Source organism: Sinohyriopsis cumingii, chromosome 4 (assembly GCF_028554795.1).
Source record: "Sinohyriopsis cumingii isolate HCF-2022 chromosome 4, ASM2855479v2, whole genome shotgun sequence".
Taxonomy (NCBI): Eukaryota; Metazoa; Mollusca; class Bivalvia; order Unionida; family Unionidae; genus Sinohyriopsis; species Sinohyriopsis cumingii.
In genome coordinates, this window is record NC_142964.1 from 124,263,329 (window position 1) to 124,285,998 (window position 22,670).

Here is a 22,670-nt window from a genome sequence, read left to right on the forward strand (position 1 = left end):
TTTTTTTGCCCAAAAGAGCATTAAAAATATTGTTGCTCAGAGTTGTAGAAAATAAAACTGATTTGATTCTTTTTGTTAGTTGAAAAAACATTATGAGGTAAAATAAAACAAAATTTTTGGTCCAGATGAAATCCCCCCCACCATTTAATGGCTGGTTCTTAAATCTACCAACAATTTTCATTTTTATTGTGTATTAAATGCTTCAAAGAAGTAAAATCAATTAATTTTTTTCAAATTTTAATTTTGAAGTTATCAATAGGCTTAAATGTGTAGAAAACTTATTCTCAATTCTTTGATATCATATTTTTGGTCGTGTGCACTTGGGACCTTAAAACACTCTTTGAGTATTAAAAAAAACATTTTTCGGGATGATGGCAGGTATCAATTGTCTTTTTCAAATATTGATTTTACTCAAGTAAAAACATTTCTTATAAAAATATTGTCTAATATTTCTTTTAAAATCGATGCCTAAGTTTACAAGTTTCTTTGTAAAGAAATAATTTAAAATCTTTGCCATATTGGAAATTTCTTAAATATTTGAAAGCAAAATTGATATGTTTGTTTGAATAGAGTTTTACAGTAGCAGTTTTTGCCATATTAAAGTGTAATTTATATGTTATTTATGTATTATGGATTACATTATAGCATTTCATACATTTAGTGTCATTACTCACAAATTATTTAAATTAAATGTTCTGTTTTTAACTGTTTCTTTTTTTATAATTACACTAATATGTTTTTCTCTCTAATTATTTTCAAATTTTATTACCAAGAATATAGACATTCATGGCCTTAAAAAAAACTGAATTATAATTTCAGTTCATTTGGAGTTCTGTATGCACTTATTGTTTTCACAAGGTTTTATTTCCGTCACCTTTAGGTATAGCTCTTGAGGCCCAGTGCCTTGGGTGTACACCAGGAAAGTACTGCCGTGACTATGGAATGACAGCGCCCTCAGGCAACTGTTCTGCCCGTTACTACTGCAGTGGAAATGCTACTTCTGCAGCACCAGATGATGGAAACACTGGTAATGAATGCCCAGAAGGATACTATTGTTTAGAGGGCAGCCCAGGACCAATACCATGTCCACCAGGAAAATACACCTCCACCACTCTAAATGAAGTATGCCAAGATTGTGATCCTGGATTCTACTGTGCTGGAGGAACTCCCCCTCAGGCATGCCCAGCAGGATTCTATTGCCCTGCAAAAACGGGGCTTGTTTGGCAGTCATGTCCAGTGGGCACATTTAGCAGTGCAACAGGGCTGTATGAAGTGAATCAGTGTATAGAATGCACAGGGGGATACTATTGTGATAAAACCAATTTGACAGATGTAGCAGGACAGTGTGATGCAGGGTATTATTGCAGGAGTGGCTCAGACTCTAGGATGCCCACAGGACTCACATCTGTTAATGCAGGACCTTGCCCAGTAGGTTACTATTGCCCTGTACAGACTCAAGAACCACTTGCTTGCCCAGCAGGAACATTCAGTAATGACACCAAGCTAACTGATGTATCTGAATGTAGACTCTGTTTGCCAGGATATTATTGCGAAGTTACGGGGCTACAGTCTCCAACAGGTCTCTGTAAGGAAGGATTCTACTGTACTGGAGGTTCTGAAAGTTCCATGCCATCAACTGTTTCGACCACAGGGGGTCCTTGTCCAGTTGGAAAGTATTGTCAGGAAGGCACCAGTGTCCCTTTGAACTGCCCAGCTGGAACATACAATCCCATTGAACAGCAATCCAGCTGTGTAGATTGCCCTGAAGGCTACTATTGCTTAGCAGGAAGCTCATCCATCACAGACTGCCCACTTGGTAAGTTGGGTTGTAATTGTTTGTTTAGTGACATTTAAGCTATGCATTATTAATAACACTGTGCTGTGTGGGTCATTAGGTAAAGGTCAAAGTCACAGTTACAGTTAAAGTACATGCACGTGAAGTCAGAAAGGCACTTACTAATTTTATATCCAATACGGAGCTCTCATGTTAACCTTAGTCCTACAAAAACGATCTTGATCACACAGATGAGAGATGTGCTGGAGACCGAAAGATCAGAGGTAAAGGTCAGTTTGTTTTGTATTAAAGATTGATACCTGCTTCACCACTCCAGACTGTGCTTCTAAATGCAAATATATTCTGCCTGACTACACCTTCTATCCTTCAGTATTTTGTTTAGGGTGTCTCGAGTCATGCCAGCCCATATATTGTTGTTTCCTTGTTTTCTATCATATAAGATGTAATCCTTCCATTGCATGGAGTTATGTCCCTTTAGTATGTATTTTAATATGCTGCACATAAAATCATACATTCAATTTATCCGATAGTATAGTATATTTTATCATGTAAAAGCTATCAAGAATTGTATGTTTATACAAAACAGTTTTATATCTTATCTATTAATCAAAAACATTTTTCAGTAAAATAATTTTAAATTTGAAAACATGCTTTTTCTGTTACATTATCATTGCTTAGATTACCAGGCAAAAATACATTTGGGATCTCTTTTCTGGCCAGGAAGTAAAGTTCTTAAAACATAAGCAGTTTTGACTTTGCTTGCTAATTTGTTGGCAAGTGAAACATGACTTTGAGTACCCTTTTACAATGAGCTTTTTATTAATTTTTCATTGATTGGATGTGCCAGGTGTCAGATGATTGTATCTATGTGGAGTGATCATCCCCTGTGTTAAGCAGCCATTAATATTTAATACCAGAGAGGTACACAGGAACCCTCTTATCAGTAATTTGTGATACATTCCATTTAAAACAGACCAGTGAAAACATAGCTCATTTACATAATTAACCACTGCCTTAAATGGATTGTTTTATATAGCAGGGTGAGTTGTTTAGTCAGATTACCACTCTAGTGATATAACTGAATAAGTTCAATTTGATGCTACGTCAGATAGATGTAATAGAAGCATATGATTTTTAATTTTACACAAATTTCAGTATCTGAAAATCCTGCTTGAGGTAAGCACTTGATTCAAAATAAAACTAACTGCTTTGCAGATGAGTCAAAAAGTAGTCATTATTCTTTCAAATGATATTATTGACAAGTATAAAAATTTCTATTGTTATTTACTTAGTAATAATTATCATTTCTTCTTTGTTATCAGGTCACTACTGCCCATCGAAGACAGAATTTGCCACTCAGCATCCATGTCCGAATGGAACCTTTAACAATGTGGTTCAGAGTACTGATAACACGGCATGCCAGGAATGCACACCTGGCTACTATTGCCCCAATAAGGGGATGCATGATCCTGCAGGACCCTGTTCTGGAGGATGGTACTGCACCCTTGGCTCATGGTCCTCCCAACCCACTGGTAGTCAATGTGAAGCTGGGACCTATTGCCCAGAGGGATCCTCAGCCCCAATGCCATGCCCAGGAGGATACTATTGTGCAGTCGATGGTTTATCAAATATATCAGGAGAATGTCTGGCTGGATACTATTGTAAAGGAAGTTCTACACTGATGAATCCAGTCAATGAAACGTTTGGAGATATTTGTCCCAAAGGTTATTATTGTCCACTTAACAGCTCATATCCAGTCCCATGTGATGAAGGTTATTATAGTGATTGGTTTGGAAACCATAATGTAAGTAGCTGTCTTCCTTGCAAGGAAGGAATGTATTGCTCTGGACTTGGACGAGATCTACCAGAAGGTAACTGTTCCGACGGATGGTTCTGTCCTGCAGGAAGCACTATGCCTCAGCCACCAGGAAACGAGTGTAGTGCAGGTCATCGGTGCCCTCAGGGCAGTGGAAAAGAAATTGCATGCCTTTCTGGTACTTATCAGCCCTTCACAGCACAAAGCACTTGTATAGAGTGCCCAGCAGGTTCTTATTGTGACCAGAATGAGGCTATTGCAGAGCAACAGAGTGGTGCTGGAAAACTGACTCATGGTGTTGTAACCAAGAAGGTCTGCCCAGCTGGGTTTTACTGCCCTAGTGGAACACAGACAGCCAGACAGTATCCTTGCCCAATTGGAAAATACAGTAATACCACAGGCCTGGAAAATAAAGATGATTGTAGAGACTGCCCAACAGGTTATTATTGTGAAGCATCAAATATAACCCAACCAACTGGTCAGTGCATAGCTGGATTCTACTGCATCCTTGCAGCAACTAGTCCCACTCCATCATTGTCAGATGCAGGAGGGCCCTGCCCAAAGGGCAGTTATTGTGGAGCTGGCTGGTCATATCCAACACCCTGCCCCAAGGGCACATATGGAGAAAGAGCAGAGCTGCCTTCTTTGAATGACTGCACTATCTGCCTTCCTGGAAAATACTGTGCTTCATCCAATCTTTCTGCTCCAAGTGGACCTTGTTTGGCTGGTTACTATTGTACCAATGGTTCTGAAGAGGCCAATCCTGTAGCCAAGAGCTATGGAGATGAATGCCCAATAGGACACTACTGCATGGAAGGCAGTTACCAACCAACAGCCTGCCCAGTGGGCACATATCAGCCCTACACTAGAATGACCAACAACAGTGCCTGCATCCAGTGTGAACCAGGGAAATTCTGCAACACGACTGGTGGCTCCTCAGTAACAGGGGATTGTTATGAAGGTAAGTCAGCGCTGTTCAGTCTGTAACATTTTTGTTTTTATTCTGTGGTACTGTGTTTGGTAACAGGTTTGGATACTATGAGTTCAGTATTTTCATGCCATAAGTTTTGCAATTTTTACATTTGTTTACCTTTAGCTTTTATTATATGGACACTAAACACAATCATTGTATCATTACATTTTAACTTTTATTTGTAGTACCTCTTGTTTATGTAAATGAATTCAAAGTAATTGTCATTTTTATTTACATGTTATAAAATGCAAGTTGAAGCTGAAATAGCCCCATAAAGAGGAGACACTTAATTGCTTGAATTTTACAGCCTTATTTTGACTAAAAAAGTTGATGAAAATTTGGAATGTTTTCATGATGGTGCAAAAAAAGATTATTAACTTTCATTGCATTTATAGCAAGAAGAAGCAAACAGCAGTCGTGGTCATTATTAATGAACAGTTTATAATCAGAGTTATTGTACTGTGCATTTTTTCCAGGATTCTACTGTACACATGGTGCTAGCTCCCCAGCACCTGCAGATGGCATAACTGGAAACGTTTGCCCTATAGGGAGTGCTTGCCCCCTTGGATCACACACACCTACTCCTTGCCCGAATGGGACCTATACAAATCACACAGGAGCTGCTCAGTGCTATTCATGTCCTTCAGGCTATTATTGCACCGACAGAGTTACAGCAGTTATCTGCCCTATAGGCCACTATTGCCCCATGGGCACTGGGGCAGATATTCAGCCATGCCCAGCAGGCACTTACAGCCCAGTGCAGGGAATTGGGTCACTTGCCCAGTGCACAAAGTGTGATGGAGGAAAATACTGCCAATTTCCAGCACAGTCCACTTATACTGGAGAATGTGATTCTGGATATTACTGCACATCAGGTAGATTTGATGTGTATAATAGTATGTTTTATGTAGGTTTGATGTATATAATAGTATGTTTTATGTAGGTTTGATATGTATAATAGTATGTTTTATGTAGGTTTGATGTATATAATAGTATGTTTTATGTAGGTTTGATGTATATAATAATAATGATAATAATAATAATAATAATAATAATAATGAGGACTTTGTCTAGCGCCTAATCTTTAGAAGTTCTAAGTGCTTTACAACATTAGAGAACACCTATAACATAAAATACATATACAACGATATGATTACAAAAAACAGACACAATGAAATTAGAAAACATAAAAAACATGCTGAAAATATCTAAGGTAGGAAACATTATTAGGTCTTTAAGTTTGTTCTTGCAGACAAAATAAGTGAGTTTTAAGAGCACTCTTGAATCGGATCACTGTGTCTTTGTGTCTAAGTTCAGTGGTCAATTCATTCCATGTTGCTGGGCCCTGGTATGCAAAAGAACATTGTCAGTATGAGATTGTCAGAAGAGGAGCTTAAGTATCTTGCTGGTGTGTACACATGAGTGAGGTCGGATAGGTATGTTGGACTGGAGTCCATCAGTGAAGCGTAGCACAGAGAACAAATTTTGTGTTTGATTCTGGATCAAATGGATAGCCAGTGTAGGGTACATAGCAGCGGGGAGGTGTGCTCTGATCATGGTACTCTAAGTATGATCTGAGCAGCTGCTATTTAAACTTTTTGAAGTTTCTGGAGTAGATATTGAGATGAACCAGACAGAATTTGAATTACAATAGTCCAGTCTTGAAAGTACTAATGAACATACATGTGTTTTCATGGCATCAGCTGAAAGATATTTGCGAATTGAGCTGATGCGTCTCAGCTCAAGATATGCAGCCTTACATATGTTCATGACATGTTGGTGCAGTGTGAGAGTACTGTCCAGAGTAACACCTAGATTTCGTACTGATTGTGTGAATTTAATGTTGGTGTTGCTGATATTTATTGTTTGAGGTAAAGGATGTGAATGAGAAAGTCTTTGTGTTGTGATCAGAATAGCCTGATGCATCTCAGCTCAAGATATCCAGCATTTTTTTAAATTGCTGACATATTAGAGGAAAAATATTTGAGTTTTAGAAAGTGTGTTCGTGTGTTTTTGGATTCTTAAGGTAGCTTTAATAATTTGAGACATATTGCTATGATGTCCACAGTGTGGCAGTTTATAGTTATATCTAGCATTGGGCATCATACCACAGACATGTGGCATCATGTCCCATCCAGTCACATTATCCTGACACCAGGCTAACCAGTCCTAACACTAACCTCTTAATGCAGAGCGCCAAGCGAGGCAGTTGATAGGTCCTTTTTTATAAGTCTTTGGTATGACTTGACTGGGGTTTGAACCCTCAACCTCCAGCATCTGTTGAGAAAGTGAGATTTTTTGGTACATGTTTGCTTTGAAGGTTAAGGATGTGCAGCATGTGTGAAGGAGAATTTCACTTTTCCAGATTTTCAGCACAATTTACAGAGTAACAAAATGTGGAACTTTTTCAACACTCATTTACTGACACTGTCTTTTCTTTATTTTGAAATAGTTTGTGCTTTTTCTGTTGTTTTTCAAAGCAGAATCAGTTTTGTGAAGCAGTAAATGTTTTCTGACCAAAATATCTCTGATAGAAAATATCTCTGATAGAAAGAATGAGGATTGTTATGCTTTCATAGTTTGTTTTTTGGTCATCAGCCTGTCTATGTTATTTGGTCATCAGCCTGTCTGTTATTTGGTCGTCAGCCTGTCTCTGTGGATTTTTACCATTTACTGCACTGAATACAACACACAGGACTCAATCTTTTTTCTTTCTCATGGCAGGAGTGGACACAGCCACACCTTCAGGTAACCATATTGGCATTGGAGGAGAGTGTCCATATGGACACTACTGTCCCAGAGGATCGGCTCTCCCAATATCCTGTTCCAGTGGGACATACAGGTAAGACAAGGTCATTTGCTCTGTAAAATAAATACAGCATTAGAAATGTTTAATTGTCACAAAAGAGAATTGTTGTTTCTGGTGAGTCTTTCAGTTCTGTCAGCCAGATGTTTTTTTTGTATGCCTTATTTTTGTGCATTGGTACCAATACAAATTTTAATGAAATTAAGTAGACAACGAGGGACAGATTCATAAAAAGTTACATCTGAAAATCATATATTATGTAGCTTCTGAAAACTTGGTTTATTAATATTATATAATCAAGAGTCCTTTCATTATAGCATTTTTTTTTTAAATCCTGTTAACATGGACTCTCATGTTTCCACCTTTTTTTGTTCAGATTAACAAGGAGTCTGGATAAATCAAGTGTTCAAAAGAATGTCAGGGAAAATAATCAGTGTCCAATAATTGCTCATCAGATTTTAAGACTTTCTGATGATTAAAGTCCCATTGTAATAAATATCTCCCTACTGTGTACTTGATTCATTGTAATAAAAATCTGCCTACGGTGTACTTGATTCATTGTAATAAATATCTGTCTACTTTGTACTTGATTCATTGTAATAAATATCTGCCTACTGTATACTTGATTCATTTCGAGATTGAAGGTTCATAATTTTTTCAGTGAGAGTAAACGCCAGACGAACTGCAGTCTCTGCCCAATAGGATACTACTGCACTAACAACTCCCAGATATCTTGCCCAGCTGGTTATTATTGCCCGGCAGGTACAACAGGGCCATACCAGTACCCTTGCCCTCGGGGTACATACAACCCAGCCAATGGAAGTGGTTCAGCAAGTGACTGCCTCAACTGCCCACCTGGCAAATATTGTGAAAGTAAGTCACCATCAAAAAGTGCCACTAATCGTTCGATTATACTATTTCTTTCTAGATCTTGTGATAACATTTTTCATTGATATCTTGGTTTGTGCAAACCATGATTTGAAGGACACAGTAAACTCTAATCCCTCATTAAAGACTTTAGGTTCCTTTTCCAATCTATGAATTGAATGACTCTACAAACACTAATCCCACTGTAAAGACATCAGGTTCCTTTTCCGATCTATCAATTGAATGACACTACAAACACTAATCCCACTGTAAAGACATCAGGTTCCTTTTCTAATCTACCAATTGAATGACCCTACAAACACTAATCCCACTGTAAAGACATCAGATCCCTTTTCCAATCTACCAATTGAATGACCCTACAAACACTAATCCCACTTTAAAGACATCATGTTCCTTTTCCAATCTATCAATTGAATGACCCTACAAACACTAATCCCACTTTAAAGACATCAGATTCCTTTTCCAATCTGTCAGTTGAATGGCTCTACAAACAACAATCCCACTGTAAAGACATCAGATTCTTTTTCCAATCTACCAATTGAATGACCCTACAAACACCAATCTCACTGTAAAGACATCAGGTTCCTTTTCCAATCTATCAATTGAATGACTCTACAAACACTAATCCCACTGTAAAGACATCAGATTCCTTTTCCAATCTATCAACTGAATGACTCTACAAACACTAATCCCACTGTAAAGACATCAGATTCTTTTTCCAATCTACCAATTGAATGACTCTACAAACACTAATCCCACTTTAAAGACATCAGATTCCTTTTCCAATCTGTCAGTTGAATGGCTCTACAAACAACAATCCCATTGTAAAGACATCAGATTCCTTTTCCGATCTATCAGTTGAATGATTCTACAAACACCAATCCCACTTTAAAGACATCAGGTTCCTTTTCCAATCTCTCACTTGAATGACTCTACAAACACAATCTCACTTTAAAGACATCAGATTCCATTTCCAATCTCTCAACTGAATGACTCTACAAACACTAATCCCACTTTAAAGACATCAGATTCCTTTTCCAATCTGTCAGTTGAATGGCTCTACAAACAACAATCCCACCGTAAAGACATCAGATTCCTTTTCCGATCTATCAGTTGAATGATTCTACAAGCACCAATCCCACTATAAAGACATCAGATTCCTTTTCCAATCTTATCAACTGAATGAACCTACAAACACTAATCCCACTTTAAAGACATCAGATTCCTTTTCCAATCTCTCAATTGAATGACTCTACAAACACTAATCCCACTTTAAAGACATCAGGTTCCTTTTCCAATCTATCAATTGAATGACCCTACAAACACTAATCCCACTGTAAAGACATCAGATTCCATTTCCAATCTCTCAGTTGAATGACCCTACAAACACCAATCCCACTTTAAAGACATCAGATTCCATTTCCAATCTCTCAGTTGAATGACCCTACAAACACCAGTCCCAGTGTAAAGACATCAGGTTCCTTTTCCAATCTATCAGTTGAATGACCCTACAAACACCAATCTCACTGTAAAGATATCAGATTCCATTTCCAATCTCTCAGTTGAATGACCCTACAAACACCAGTCCCACTGTAAAGACATCAGATTCCTTTTCCAATCTCTCAATTGAATGACTCTACAAACACTAATCCCACTTTAAAGACATCAGATTCCATTTCCAATCTCTCAATTGAATGACTCTACAAACACCAATCCCACTGTAAAGACATCAGATTCCTTTTCCAATCTCTCAATTGAATGACTCTACAAACACCAATCCCACTTTAAAGACATCAGGTTCCTCTTCCAGTCTCTCACTTGAATGACTCTACAAAGACTAATCCCATTGTAAAGACATCAGATTCCTTTTCCGATCTATCAATTGAATGACACTACAAACACCAATCCCACTGTAAAGACATCAGATCCCTTTTCCAATCTACCAATTGAATGACCCTACAAACACTAATCCCACTTTAAAGACATCAGGTTCTTTTTCCAATCTCTCAATTGAATGACCCTACAAACACTAATCCCACTGTAAAGACATCAGATTCCATTTCCAATCTCTCAGTTGAATGACCCTACAAACACCAATCCCACTTTAAAGACATCAGATTCCATTTCCAATCTCTCACTTGAATGACTCTACAAACACTAACCCCACTTTAAAGACATCGGGTTCCTTTTCCAATCTATCAATTGAATGACCCTACAAACACTAATCCCACTGTAAAGACATCAGATTCCATTTCCAGTCTCTCAATTGAATGACTCTACAAACACTAATCTCATTTTAAAGACATCGAGTTCCTTTTCCAATCTATCAATTGAATGACCCTACAAACACTAATCCCACTTTAAAGACATCAGATTCCATTTCCAATCTCTCAATTGAATGACTCTACAAACACTAATCCCACTTTAAAGACATCAGATTCCTTTTCCAATTTATCAATTGAATGACCCTACAAACACTAATCCCACTTTAAAGACATCAGATTCCTTTTCCAATGTCAATTGAATGACTCTACAACCACTAATCCCACTTTAAAGACATCAGATTCCTTTTCCACTTTATCAGTTGAATGACCCTACAAACAACAATCCCACTGTAAAGACATCAGGTTCCTTTTCCGATCTATCAGGTGAATGACTTTTTCAAACACTAATCCAACTTTAAAGACATCAGGTTCCTTTTCCAATCTATCAATTGAATGACCCTACAAACACTAATCCCATTTTAATGACATCAGATTCCTTTTTCATATCCATGAATTAATGTATCAGCAAAATATGTCTTATTTTTTAAAAACAAAGCGACAGAAAACTGGAATCTAAGAAATGGGTTCAGTTTTTGTAAAGTAACTTACTGCAGGGTCTCCAGCCATACTGGTTGAGAAATAGAATGTATGTAAAATTTGAAATGTTTTTATTAATCAAATATTTCATGCTGAAATCAACTTTAATACAAGAAAGTAAAAGTTATTGCAAAAGTTTCATTTTTTCATACGATTAAAGTACATTAGATGTCAAATTGCTTTTTATCATTTTGCAAATGAAGTTGGAAAGGGATGTAGCCTTTTGACGTTCTATTCATTTGTTGATGTGTTTGTGCAATACAAAAGCTTGGTCACTATGACAGTTTTCATTCTCAATTGACTTTTTATATTTTTAGCTATTTGTTAATTATGTCCCCGAAATCTTGGACCCTATTTTACAAACACTTACAAATTTGTTAATACAGATGCATCTCAACAAAAGTAATTCAACCATACCAAAACTAGGTCACTGTGGCCCTTTTTTCATGCTTGAGTAACTTTTACATTTTCAACATTTGTTATGCCCTCTATATCTTATATTCTATTTCACCCAGACTGGTGAAAGTTGTTTTGTGGAAGCAACTTGACAAGAGTAATTTAACCATACCAGTAGAGTGAAAGTTTGACCTAATTTTCATGCTTGAGTGAATTTTGTATTTTGGTCCATTTATTTATTATGCCTTAATTATCTTTGACTTTATTTACCTATGCTCTTGAAATTATAATAAAGATGAAGTTTAGAAAGAGCATTTCAACCATACCAAAGCTGGGTCACTGTGACCAAATTTGCACACATTAGTGGGTTTATATTTTCAGCCTTTTATTCAATATTCTATCAATATCTCCAATCCTGTGTCATCGCCAGTAGTGAAAATTAGCATATGATTAGTTCTCATGAATAGTACTTCAGACATACAGAAACTCGGTTACGTAATCAAACTGACACACTCAAGTAACTTAAATATTTTAAGCTATATGTGTGCTTCACCCTCTACATCTTGAATCCAATTTGAGGTACACTTATGAAAACTGACATGTGGATGAATCTCAGTAAGAATAAGACTGTCATGCTAAATATGTTTCACTGTGACCTATTTTGAATAAGTGACATGCATTTTCAGCTATTTGTTTCTAGCACCTTCAATATATTGTACTTTATCTCACTTATACTCATGATGCAAATGCATCTCAACAACATACTCAACCCTACAGAACTGTCACTGCGACCTGGTTTGTATGCATGTGTGGCTCATGTATTTTCTGCTATTCATTCATTACACCCTCAGTCTTTGTTCCTATTTTTCACTGCTTCAGTGGCCTAAAAGTGGTTAGAGTGTCCATCTCGAATGCGGGAGGTTGTGGGTTCGAACCCCGTTCATGTCATACCAAAGACTTATAAAAATGGTACTAGCAGCTGCTTCACTAGGCTCTCAAAATTAAGAGGTTTGGACTGGTCGACCTGGAGTCAGGATAATGTGATTGGGTGGGACATGATGCTACTGCATGTCTTCGGTGTGATGCCCCAGTGCTAGACATATCTGTAAACTGCCACACTGCAGACATCATAGTGATATCACTGAAAACTTGTTAAAGCTATGTTAGAAATGCAGATCACACACACACACACACACACTATCTTTCCTACACATAAGAAGTGATATTTGGATGCAGCTCAGTGTAATTAAATCATCTATGCCTAAAGTAAATCATTGAGATAATGTTTTCACACTTGAGTGACTTTTGTTTTTCAGTCTTTTCCTGCTACATCAATATCTTTATGCTGCAGTTAGCACATGTTTGGTTCTCACTATCCTGTAGTTCAACATGTCTGATTTTCACTATCCTGTAGTTCAACACATGTCTGATTTTCACTATCCTGTAGTTCAACACATGTCTGATTTTCACTATCCTGTAGTTCAACACACATGTATGATTCTCACTATACTGTAATTCAGCACAGGTGCAGTTCTCACTATTTTGTAATTCAGCACATGTGTGGTTCTCACTGTATTGTAATTCAGCACAGGTGTGGTTCTTGCTATCCTGCAGTTATGCACTTGTGTGGTTCACACTATATTGTAACTCAGCACATGTGTGGTTCTCATTATACTGTAGTTCAGCACAGGTATGGTTCTCACTACTGTAGTTCAGCACAGGTATGGTTCTCACTACTGTAGTTCAGCACAGGTGTGGTGCTCACTGTACTGTAATTTAGCACAGGTGTGGTTCTCACTATAATGTAATTCATCACAGGTGTGGTTCCCACTATACTGTAGTTCAGTTAATGACATTCTAGCTGTGATGTGGTTAAGTTTTATCATGTGGTCAGTGGTTATGGACCCTGACTACCATGTTACAACAAAGGAGAGTAATTCTGTGTTGTTAAGCAAAGAAATAGACTGTGATTTTCCAGGTCTATACTGTTCACATTTAGGTGTGTTAGTAATATTCAAAAACATCAGATATAAAACAATAAAGATCCTCTTGTAGACTATGATGAATCATAGAATCAATAGACATGTGTACTTGTTTCTAATAGCATGATCCATCCCAGATCACAATCAATAGATGTGTACTTGTTTCTAATAGCATGATCCATCCCAGATCACAATCAATAGATGTGTACTTCTTTCTGATAGCATGATCTATCCCAGACCACAATCAATAGATGTGTAGTTGTTTTTAATACCATGATCCCTCCCAAATCAGAATCAATAGACATGTGTACATGTTATAATAAGGTGATCCTTCTCAGATTAGAACTAATAGACATGTACTTAATTTAATAGGTTGACCCCTTCCAGAATAGAATTAATAGACGTGTGTAATTATTTTAATAGGATGATCCCTCCCAGATTAGAATTAATAGACATGTGTACTTGTTTTAATAGCATGATCTCTCCCAGATAAGAAATAATAGACATAAATCAGATTTTGCTGATTTTCTGCACAGGAATTATGACCATGAAAGAAAGATTTTTCATCCCACACCTATGCTTATGATTGCTAATTTTCTTTCTGTTTTAAATAAATATTAAAAAATAGTCTAAAAGAAAATGACAGACCATTTGTAAAGATGTGGCCCAACAAAATTAAGAACATAATTAAAATGTTCCATGGTAAACTTGTTATGTACACATAATCTTTCTGGTATCAAAACCACTAACAACATGTCAAAAGTAAATTTATCACAATGTGTTTATTGTCATAAGATATTTTAACGAGTTACCTTTGTCCAGCTTGTTGTCATAAGACATTTTAATATGTCACCTATGTCCAGGTTGTTGTCATAAGACATTTTAATGAGTTACCTTTGTCCAGCTTGTTGTCATAAGACATTTTAATATGTCACCTATGTCCAGCTTGTTGTCATAAGACATTTTAATGAGTTACCTTTGTCTAGCTTATTGTCATAAGACATTTTAATATGTCACCTATGTCCAGCTTGTTGTCATAAGACATTTTAATATGTCACCTATGTCCAGCTTGTTGTCATAAGACATTTTAATGTCACCTTTTTCCAGCTTGTTGTCATAAGACATTTTAATATAGGTTGCCTTCGTTCAAATTATTGTCAGAAAACTTTTTAATATGGTTCACCTTTGTTCAACATTAAGCTTAATATAGACAATACCCAGTAACAAACTTCACTATGTTGAATTCTCTATACATGTGTAATAAACTCATAACTGGACCCCAGAGGGCACTTTTACCTAAAGAGAATAATTCGTTAGAAAGAATCCCTCATTATGGCATATGATTTGTTTGGACCTCAGATTAAATGTTATTGCAAGGGACTACTGTATAAGAAAAAAACCTGTCCCTTCCAGCTGATGGCCTTGCTGATGCCACAGGCAACTGCACAGCCGGATGGTACTGCTCCGGAGGATCTTACCTGGCCGAACCAGTCAACTATGACAACACTACAACAAACCTATCCAAATGCAGCTGTCCACTGTCTAACTACACAGGTGGTCAGTGCTGGCCAGGCACTTACTGTCCAAGTGGTACATACTACCCTGTCAGCTGCCAAGGGGGCTACTACTGTAGACAGTATGGGCTGGGGGCTCCCCAGGGACCTTGTGATGCTGGTAAGTGAAATATTCATAATATTCAAAGATTGCAATAGGTAATCAATGCAAACTGTAGGATTTATAAGCAGTTTAGATGATTTTCTTGTACTTCACTTTCAAGATACTGTTTTATAATGGTTTCTCTGAATTCAGAATTAGAATGCGTTATTTAGTTATTTGTCTGTTTACTTTTAAAATTGCTTGTTTTTTAGTAGTGATATTCCTTCTGACCTGTATTACAGGTTATTATTGTACAAGTGGAGAGACAGTACCCAACCCATCTAGTGGTCTGTGTCCCAGAGGTTCATATTGTATGGTGGCATCAGCTTCACCCACACCTTGTCCAGCAGGTACAATGTCAAATACTGAGGGCAACACCAACTTGACTAACTGCCTCTCATGTACACCAGGATACTACTGTGCTGGAGTGGGCAACACAAACTACAGTGGCCCTTGTGCCCCTGGTTACTATTGCCCTGGTGGACAATACACATCCACTCCATTGGAGTACATTTGCACAGTGGGTCATTATTGCCCTGGAAAGACAGATCATCAAGTGCCATGTCCTGCTGGAGAATACCAAGATAACCAAGGGCAGAGCTCCTGTAAACCTTGTCCAGCTGGACGGTAAGTTTGACCAGTGTCCTTAAAAAATTACCCCTACTGTTGGAGACAGTAATTACTGGTTGTCACAGATAAATTGTTAATGTTGTGAATATTTACCAAACTACTAATTTGTTAGCACATAGTGCAGGTACTGTTTACACTCATTTATAAGTTAAGTCCAACTGCAAACAACATAGACCCTGTTCTGCCATAACATAATATACCACCATATCAGGGTCTATATCATTTATTTTACTGATTATTCCTAACAGATTGCATAGACCTAGATCTGCTGATGCATTATGCAACGAGCAGATCTGGGTCTGTTCACTTTGCAATTGAACTTGACTTATAAGCAAGGACATAAGGTATTATATCAAATGAACTATTGTTACTGTTTAGTTTGTATTCATCTGCAGTGTAGACTCAGATCTCTTTGAAAATATGCTTGCAGGTCATGGTCCATGTTTTAACTTGTAATTTAAAATGAACATCATAGATCATGATCTTTCATCACATTTTGGCAGATTGGAATCTTACTGTATATACTTGTGTGTAAGCCCATTCGCATATAAGCCGACCCCCAAACTGAACAGGTAAAAACACTAAAAAGTGCATGACCCGCATATAAGCCAACCTACAACTCCGAGACATCTCAAGACGAAATCATCATTGGCTAACTTACAAATTTCACAAGTAATCTTACAAGATTACAAATTTCTCAAAGTAATTTTACTTACCGTATATACTCGTGTATATGCCTGTTCATGTATAAGCTGACCCCCAAATTGAACAACACTAAAAATTGCATGACTCGTGTATAAGCCTGTTCATGTATAAGCTGACCCCCAAATTGAACAACACTAAAAAGTGCATGACCAGCGTATAAGCTGACCTACAACTTCAAGACATATCAAAATGCACAAAGTAAGTTCTAAATGTATTTATTTAGGCAAAGTTATATTTAAAAAGTTACATGTATACTTATATAGAGGTTGGCGTGCATGATTATTAAAAAGGTGTAAACTTGTTTGAAAAGTAATTTAATTTTCTGTTTTCTTATTGTTTCTGCCTAATTTAGATTTGTGTATAATTTGATCGAACAATGACAAGAATTTAGCAATCGTGAGTTGCTGTAACACTATCTCTCCCTTTTGACTCAAACATTGTTTGTTTATGCATTATTGCATTGGACATTTTATATCTGTGCACTGGTAATTACGTTTTTACTTTGCTTTGAAATTGTAAATACCTAACTCATTAAAATGTAATCCCATTATGACAACACAATGAACAAACAATACGGTTTGATGCTAATACTGTAAAATCTGAGTTGTAGTTTGCTTTGATGTAAGCAACCTTACACATACCTGTCAACTTTCACACTGGGAGGAAAAAAACTCCAGATTTTTGGGGTCGCTCCACGCCTACTTCCCGATTTCATAATATCTTCCAATTTTTGCAGAGAACTCTTGATTTTTACATTATGTGTTCTAGCTTCATTTCTACTATTCAAGACAAGTCCTACATGTTATGTTGTATCACCTGTGAATTATTGTTGTGATGAAATAATTACTTTACTATAAAGAATCCGCTTCTTCACTAAATAGAATGTTAAGTTTAAACAGTATTCACATAAATTAATGATTTTTTTACCTCTACAATAATACAAAAATAAAAAAATAAACCAGAACAAAAAAGTAAACCACAACAATAAAATCGTCTGTAATTAATTTAAATCCCAAGAATGATCATTACGAATGTTGTAACTCCATCTGCTATAGTGTCATTCCCACAAAAGAAACTTAAACGAGTGAACACCTGGCATTTTTATGCCCTATATATCAATGATAATTACCATCGTTAAATTAAAAGAAGGAATGAAAATACATACCACACAGCAAATGTGTCCTCAAAAAACTAATTCAGAATATATGTTTTATAACAAACAATACTAAATGCTTTATGAGTTGACAATAAGGGAATAAGGTCAGATATACAAAGAGGGGAAGATAGTTGCCACATGTATGGTACCATGAGGCTGGCTATTTTGGTACCTTAAGTTCAACAAAATTGAGAATCCTTTATTGCTTTGCTGGTGCTTGCATAACACACAATAGTGTAGAACATGGTTTCTTTGAATTACGGTGGAGGGCCAATCGTTTTCACAAAATAGTTGCATGGATAGGGAATAACTTTTAATTAGTCACTATGGCTTTCTTGCTTGTTTATTTAAGACTAATCTTTAGCTAATCTGCAGTATGACCACAACTGACCAGAATATGAAAATAGGGCATGTCATATTGGACCAGGAAGATTGATCAATATTTAGTGAAAACAATGCTTTAAAAATGGCATGAAAAACCTCCCAATTTTAGGTCTCAATCTCTTTTTTTTTATTCAGTCTCCTTGGCTTTTGACAAATTCATAGGTATGCCTTTGACCCCATTTCACAAAACTATGGTAATCTTGCTAATATTAAGGAATAAAAGGCAATTACACATCAATGTACTTGTATAGTTACCAGTCAAAGGTCCCTCTTATCACAAACCAGTTTCAGGTTTTCGTGAATATCTGGCCTGTACTTCTGTCGCATAATGAAAGAAATTTGCCGACTAACAACATAGGAGACACCAAAACATCAAGCTTTCCATCATGTGGAAAGTTATGATGTTTGTTCAGCTAAAACACAAAACTAAAATTGATTGATTTTGATCTTGGTCAATCTTTTGATCTTAGCCAATCTATATGAGAATTTTAGCCTTTATTATTACCACTCTTCATGAACATGTACATTATGATGGTTATGTGCCTTGTACAATTAAACGAGTGTGCCTTTTTAAAAATATTACCTCAGTTTGTAGGATCGCCTATATCATTGAAAATGAGTAACTTGCGAGAGCGTGATTCAACGTAGATGAAACAGCTATTAAGAACTAGCTGAAATGTTATCGGGAAGAATGCAATTTGGTCGAAACAATGAATAGTGTAAAATCTGCATCTAATATGTTTGGGAATAAATTAGGATTTAGGTGATGCTATGCATGCTTTGCACTGTGTAAGTAATGTACATTATAGTTCAGCATGGTCTCCTGGGTAAACTCAACCAGCCTGCAAATTATGAAGTCTGTATTTACCTTTATTTAGCTTCATGTTGGAGAAATCAGAAAATATGCACATGCAAAATAATAACAAAATCAATCATAGTACTTTATAACAGTTTAATAATTGTTGGGTCACCGAAAGTTACTCTTTTTTTACATGCCTATGTCTTAGGACATGGACAAAATTATTGTCTCATGTCCCAAGATTTACAGCCATTACAGTAGTCAAGTAAAAGACCTAAAAACTGTCAAGTTTAGACATTGGCCCATGGATAAGCTGATTCCCTCTTCATCCAGGCCTTTATTTTTTCCTAAATTATTTGGCTTATATGCGAATATATATATGGTAATATTCTGGTTACCATGTATACTCCTGTATAAATCCATTCTGAATAAACCTACATGACCCACTTATAAGCCAACCCAAAAGTCCAAGACGACATTAGAAAATGCTTCTAGTAAATTCTAAAATACTTTTATTTAGGGAAACTTACATTAGCAAATGTTACCTCTCTTGGGGTTGGCATGTATAATTATTACATAGAAATGGTATCAATTTATTTCAAAAGTCAAAAAATTTATTTAATTGTCTGTTTTCTTATTATCTATGCCTATTTCAGAATTGTGTATAACTTAATGGACAAAGACAAGAATTGAGCATTCATGGGTTGCTGTAACACTACCTATCTCATTTGACTCTATTATTGTTTGTTTATGCATTATTGCATTAGACTTTTTGTATCAGTGCACCAGTAATTATGTTTTTATTTTGCCTTGAAATTGTAAAGATCTAACTCATTAAAACATTATCCCAGTATGACAACAATGAACAACAATAGGGTTTGATTCACATAATGGTGCCACTGCATGTACATTGTAGTTTTGAACTCAAGCTGAATGAAGTACATTCCTTGGATTCGAATCATGGGCACCAACTGCATTAAACTTTAATGATAAATCCAAAATGCAGTAATGAAGTTTCAGAAATAATACTTGGGAAATTATGCTAATACCATAAAAATTGGGTTGTAGTTTGCTTTGATGTAAGTGACCTTACATCCCATTTTACAAAACTGTGGTAATCATGCTAATATTATGGATTGAAAGACAATTACACATCAAAATACTCAAATTTTCCTCTTAACCCAGGCCAGTTTCTGGATTTTAGTGATTAACTGGCCTGTAATGCTGCCAGAAAACAAAAGACCAATCCGCCAAAATTATAAATAAAGGAGTCGCCAAAATATCCAGTTTTTCATTGTCTGGAAAATTATGATTTTGTTCAGCCAAAACTCAAAAGTAAAATAGATTAATGGTGATCTTAGTCGTTCTATATTCAGAATTTTAGCCTTTATTATTACCATTCTTTCATGAACATGTAACAGTTATGCTGGTTGTGCTTTGCACAATTGAACATGTGTACCTTTTCATAATGATTGCCTCAGTTTGTAGCGTCACTTGTATCATTGAAAAGCATGTCGATCAACGTAAATGAAACAGCTAGTACTGACTAGCTGAAGTGTTATCTGGAAGAATGTGATTTGGTCAAAAAAATGAATAAAGCAAAATCTGCATCTAATCTATTTGGATATAAACAAGGATTAAAGTGATGATAGGCACAATTTGCATTGTGCAAAGTACTGTAGATTATAGTACAACCTGGTCTTCTGGGTACATTCGAACCAGTCCGTGAGTTATGTAGTCTTTATTTACCTTTATTTAAATGATAACAAAAACAATCATAGTAGTTAATAACAGTTTAGTGAGTGGTGGGACACCGAAAATGTTTTTTTTTTTTAATGCCTGTACATTTTTGGACACAGAAAAAATTATTATTTTGTGTCCCAAGATTTACAGTCATAATATAGTCAACAAAAAATCTTAATCTTTCAAGTTTAGACCTTGGACTGCAGATAAGCTGACCCCCCCCCCTTCTTCCAGGCCTGTATTTTTTCCTAAATTATTAGGCTTGTACACAAGTATATATGGTATATAGATAACATTGGCAGATTGATATCTTAATATTCTGGTTATGTGGATAACATTGGCAGATTGGAATCTTACTATTCTGGTTATGTGGATAACATTGGCAGATTGGAATCTTAATATTCTGGTTATGTGGATAAAATTGGCAGATTGGAATCTTAATATTCTGGTTATGTGGATAACATTGGCAGATTGGAATCTTAATATTCTGGTTATGTGGATAACATTGGCAGATTGATATCTTATATGTATTTTTATTATTCGTTGAATTTTACAAAACTTGGTTTTCACTCTTTTCTGTTACCTTGGTTAAGATCATAGAGTCTTAACACTGATTATATGGATAACATTGGCAGATTGGAATCTTAATATTCTGGTATATGGATAACATTGGCAGATTAGAATCTTAATATTCTGGTATATGGATAACATTGGCAGATTGGAATCTTAATATTCTGGTTATAGGGATAACATTGGCAGATTGGAACATTAATATTCTGGTTATATGGATATATACAATAGTACAGATTTTTTATATACCCACCATAATGTGGAGCATATTATATTCTGATGCATATTATGCTGTCAGTTCTTCTGTCTGCTACTAAATTGGTTTCTGTACAATAAATTCAGTTGACAACCTTCTTCAGTTATCAAACTTTATGACGCCTTGTACTTATGGTAAGAAAAAACCCTATCATTTTCAGGTTCAAAAGCTGCACAGTCAAGGCCACTGTTACTAAAAGAATAAAAATCATTTTTGCACAATAACTAGAGTTCTCTACCATCTGCTGTTACTAAACTTTGGTCAAAATCTTGAACCTGAATAAGGAAGAACTCCACAGATTTTCCAGACAAGTGGTCAAAGGTCAAGGTTACTAGGACTGAAAGAAGAAAAATGGTTTCTGCACAACATTAATATTACAGCACATACCAGAACCAGTCTTTGTGGATTGTTTGTACGTAGGGTAAGGAAGATGCATATTAATTTGTTGATAGGTCAAAAGGTCAGATGTCAAGGTCACTGTGACTGAAAGAAGAAAAAAGGTTTTGCACAATAATTTCAGTTACTTACATAGTGGACAATTAAACTGGATGATTCATTATGTAGTGTTTACAGTACTCTTGCTTCATTGAGGACTATTAAATGGGATGATTTGTTACATATTGTTCACAGTACTCTTGATTCATAGAGGACTATTAAATGGGGTGTTTTGTTATGTAGTGTTTACAGTATTATTGCTTAACAGAGGACTGTTAATTGATATGATTTGTTATGTATTGTTCAGAATACTCTTGATTCATAGCGGACTATTAAGTAGGGTGATTTATTTTATATAGTGCTTACAGTACTCCTGCTTCTTAGATTTCTGCATGCCAAAGTTTTATCTAATATCAATCATCTTATAGATATTGTGATCCTGTTGAGGCTACAGCTTCACTTGGTTCCAGTACAGGGGTTATAACTCCAACTGCCTGTCCTGAAGGATATTACTGTCCTGAGAATACAACCAGTAAGAGTAGTTTCCCATGCCCAGCTGGAACTTTCAGCAATGCAACCCATCTAGAAAGACAGAGTGATTGCATGACCTGTACTGGAGGATATTTCTGTGAAAGTTCAGGTAAAGCATTACTTACATTTAGAAAATTTAAATCTGAAATGTCATCTACACAATTAAATTAATTCAGTGAAATATTTTATTTTGAAAAAGAAGTTTGCCTAGATTTCACAAGTCTTTAAATGACAACAATAGTTGGTAATGTTCTTTAAGTAAATTGTTTCTCATTTATTATGCCTTAA

General features: G+C 36.0%; 1 protein-coding gene across 1 annotated transcript in view; it reads left to right on the top strand.

The window, feature by feature from the left end:
* The window catches only part of LOC149802037 (uncharacterized), a 316,208-nt gene that overhangs the window by 166,644 nt on the left and 126,894 nt on the right, over nucleotides 1-22,670 (top strand). The window contains exons 38-45 of the mRNA XM_089956881.1: nucleotides 881-1,816; nucleotides 3,118-4,572; nucleotides 5,061-5,459; nucleotides 7,309-7,426; nucleotides 8,052-8,263; nucleotides 14,931-15,191; nucleotides 15,416-15,800; nucleotides 22,280-22,491. Coding sequence (XP_089813007.1) covers nucleotides 881-1,816; nucleotides 3,118-4,572; nucleotides 5,061-5,459; nucleotides 7,309-7,426; nucleotides 8,052-8,263; nucleotides 14,931-15,191; nucleotides 15,416-15,800; nucleotides 22,280-22,491 — 3,978 coding nt within the window. The remainder of the gene's footprint in view (nucleotides 1-880; nucleotides 1,817-3,117; nucleotides 4,573-5,060; nucleotides 5,460-7,308; nucleotides 7,427-8,051; nucleotides 8,264-14,930; nucleotides 15,192-15,415; nucleotides 15,801-22,279; nucleotides 22,492-22,670) is intronic.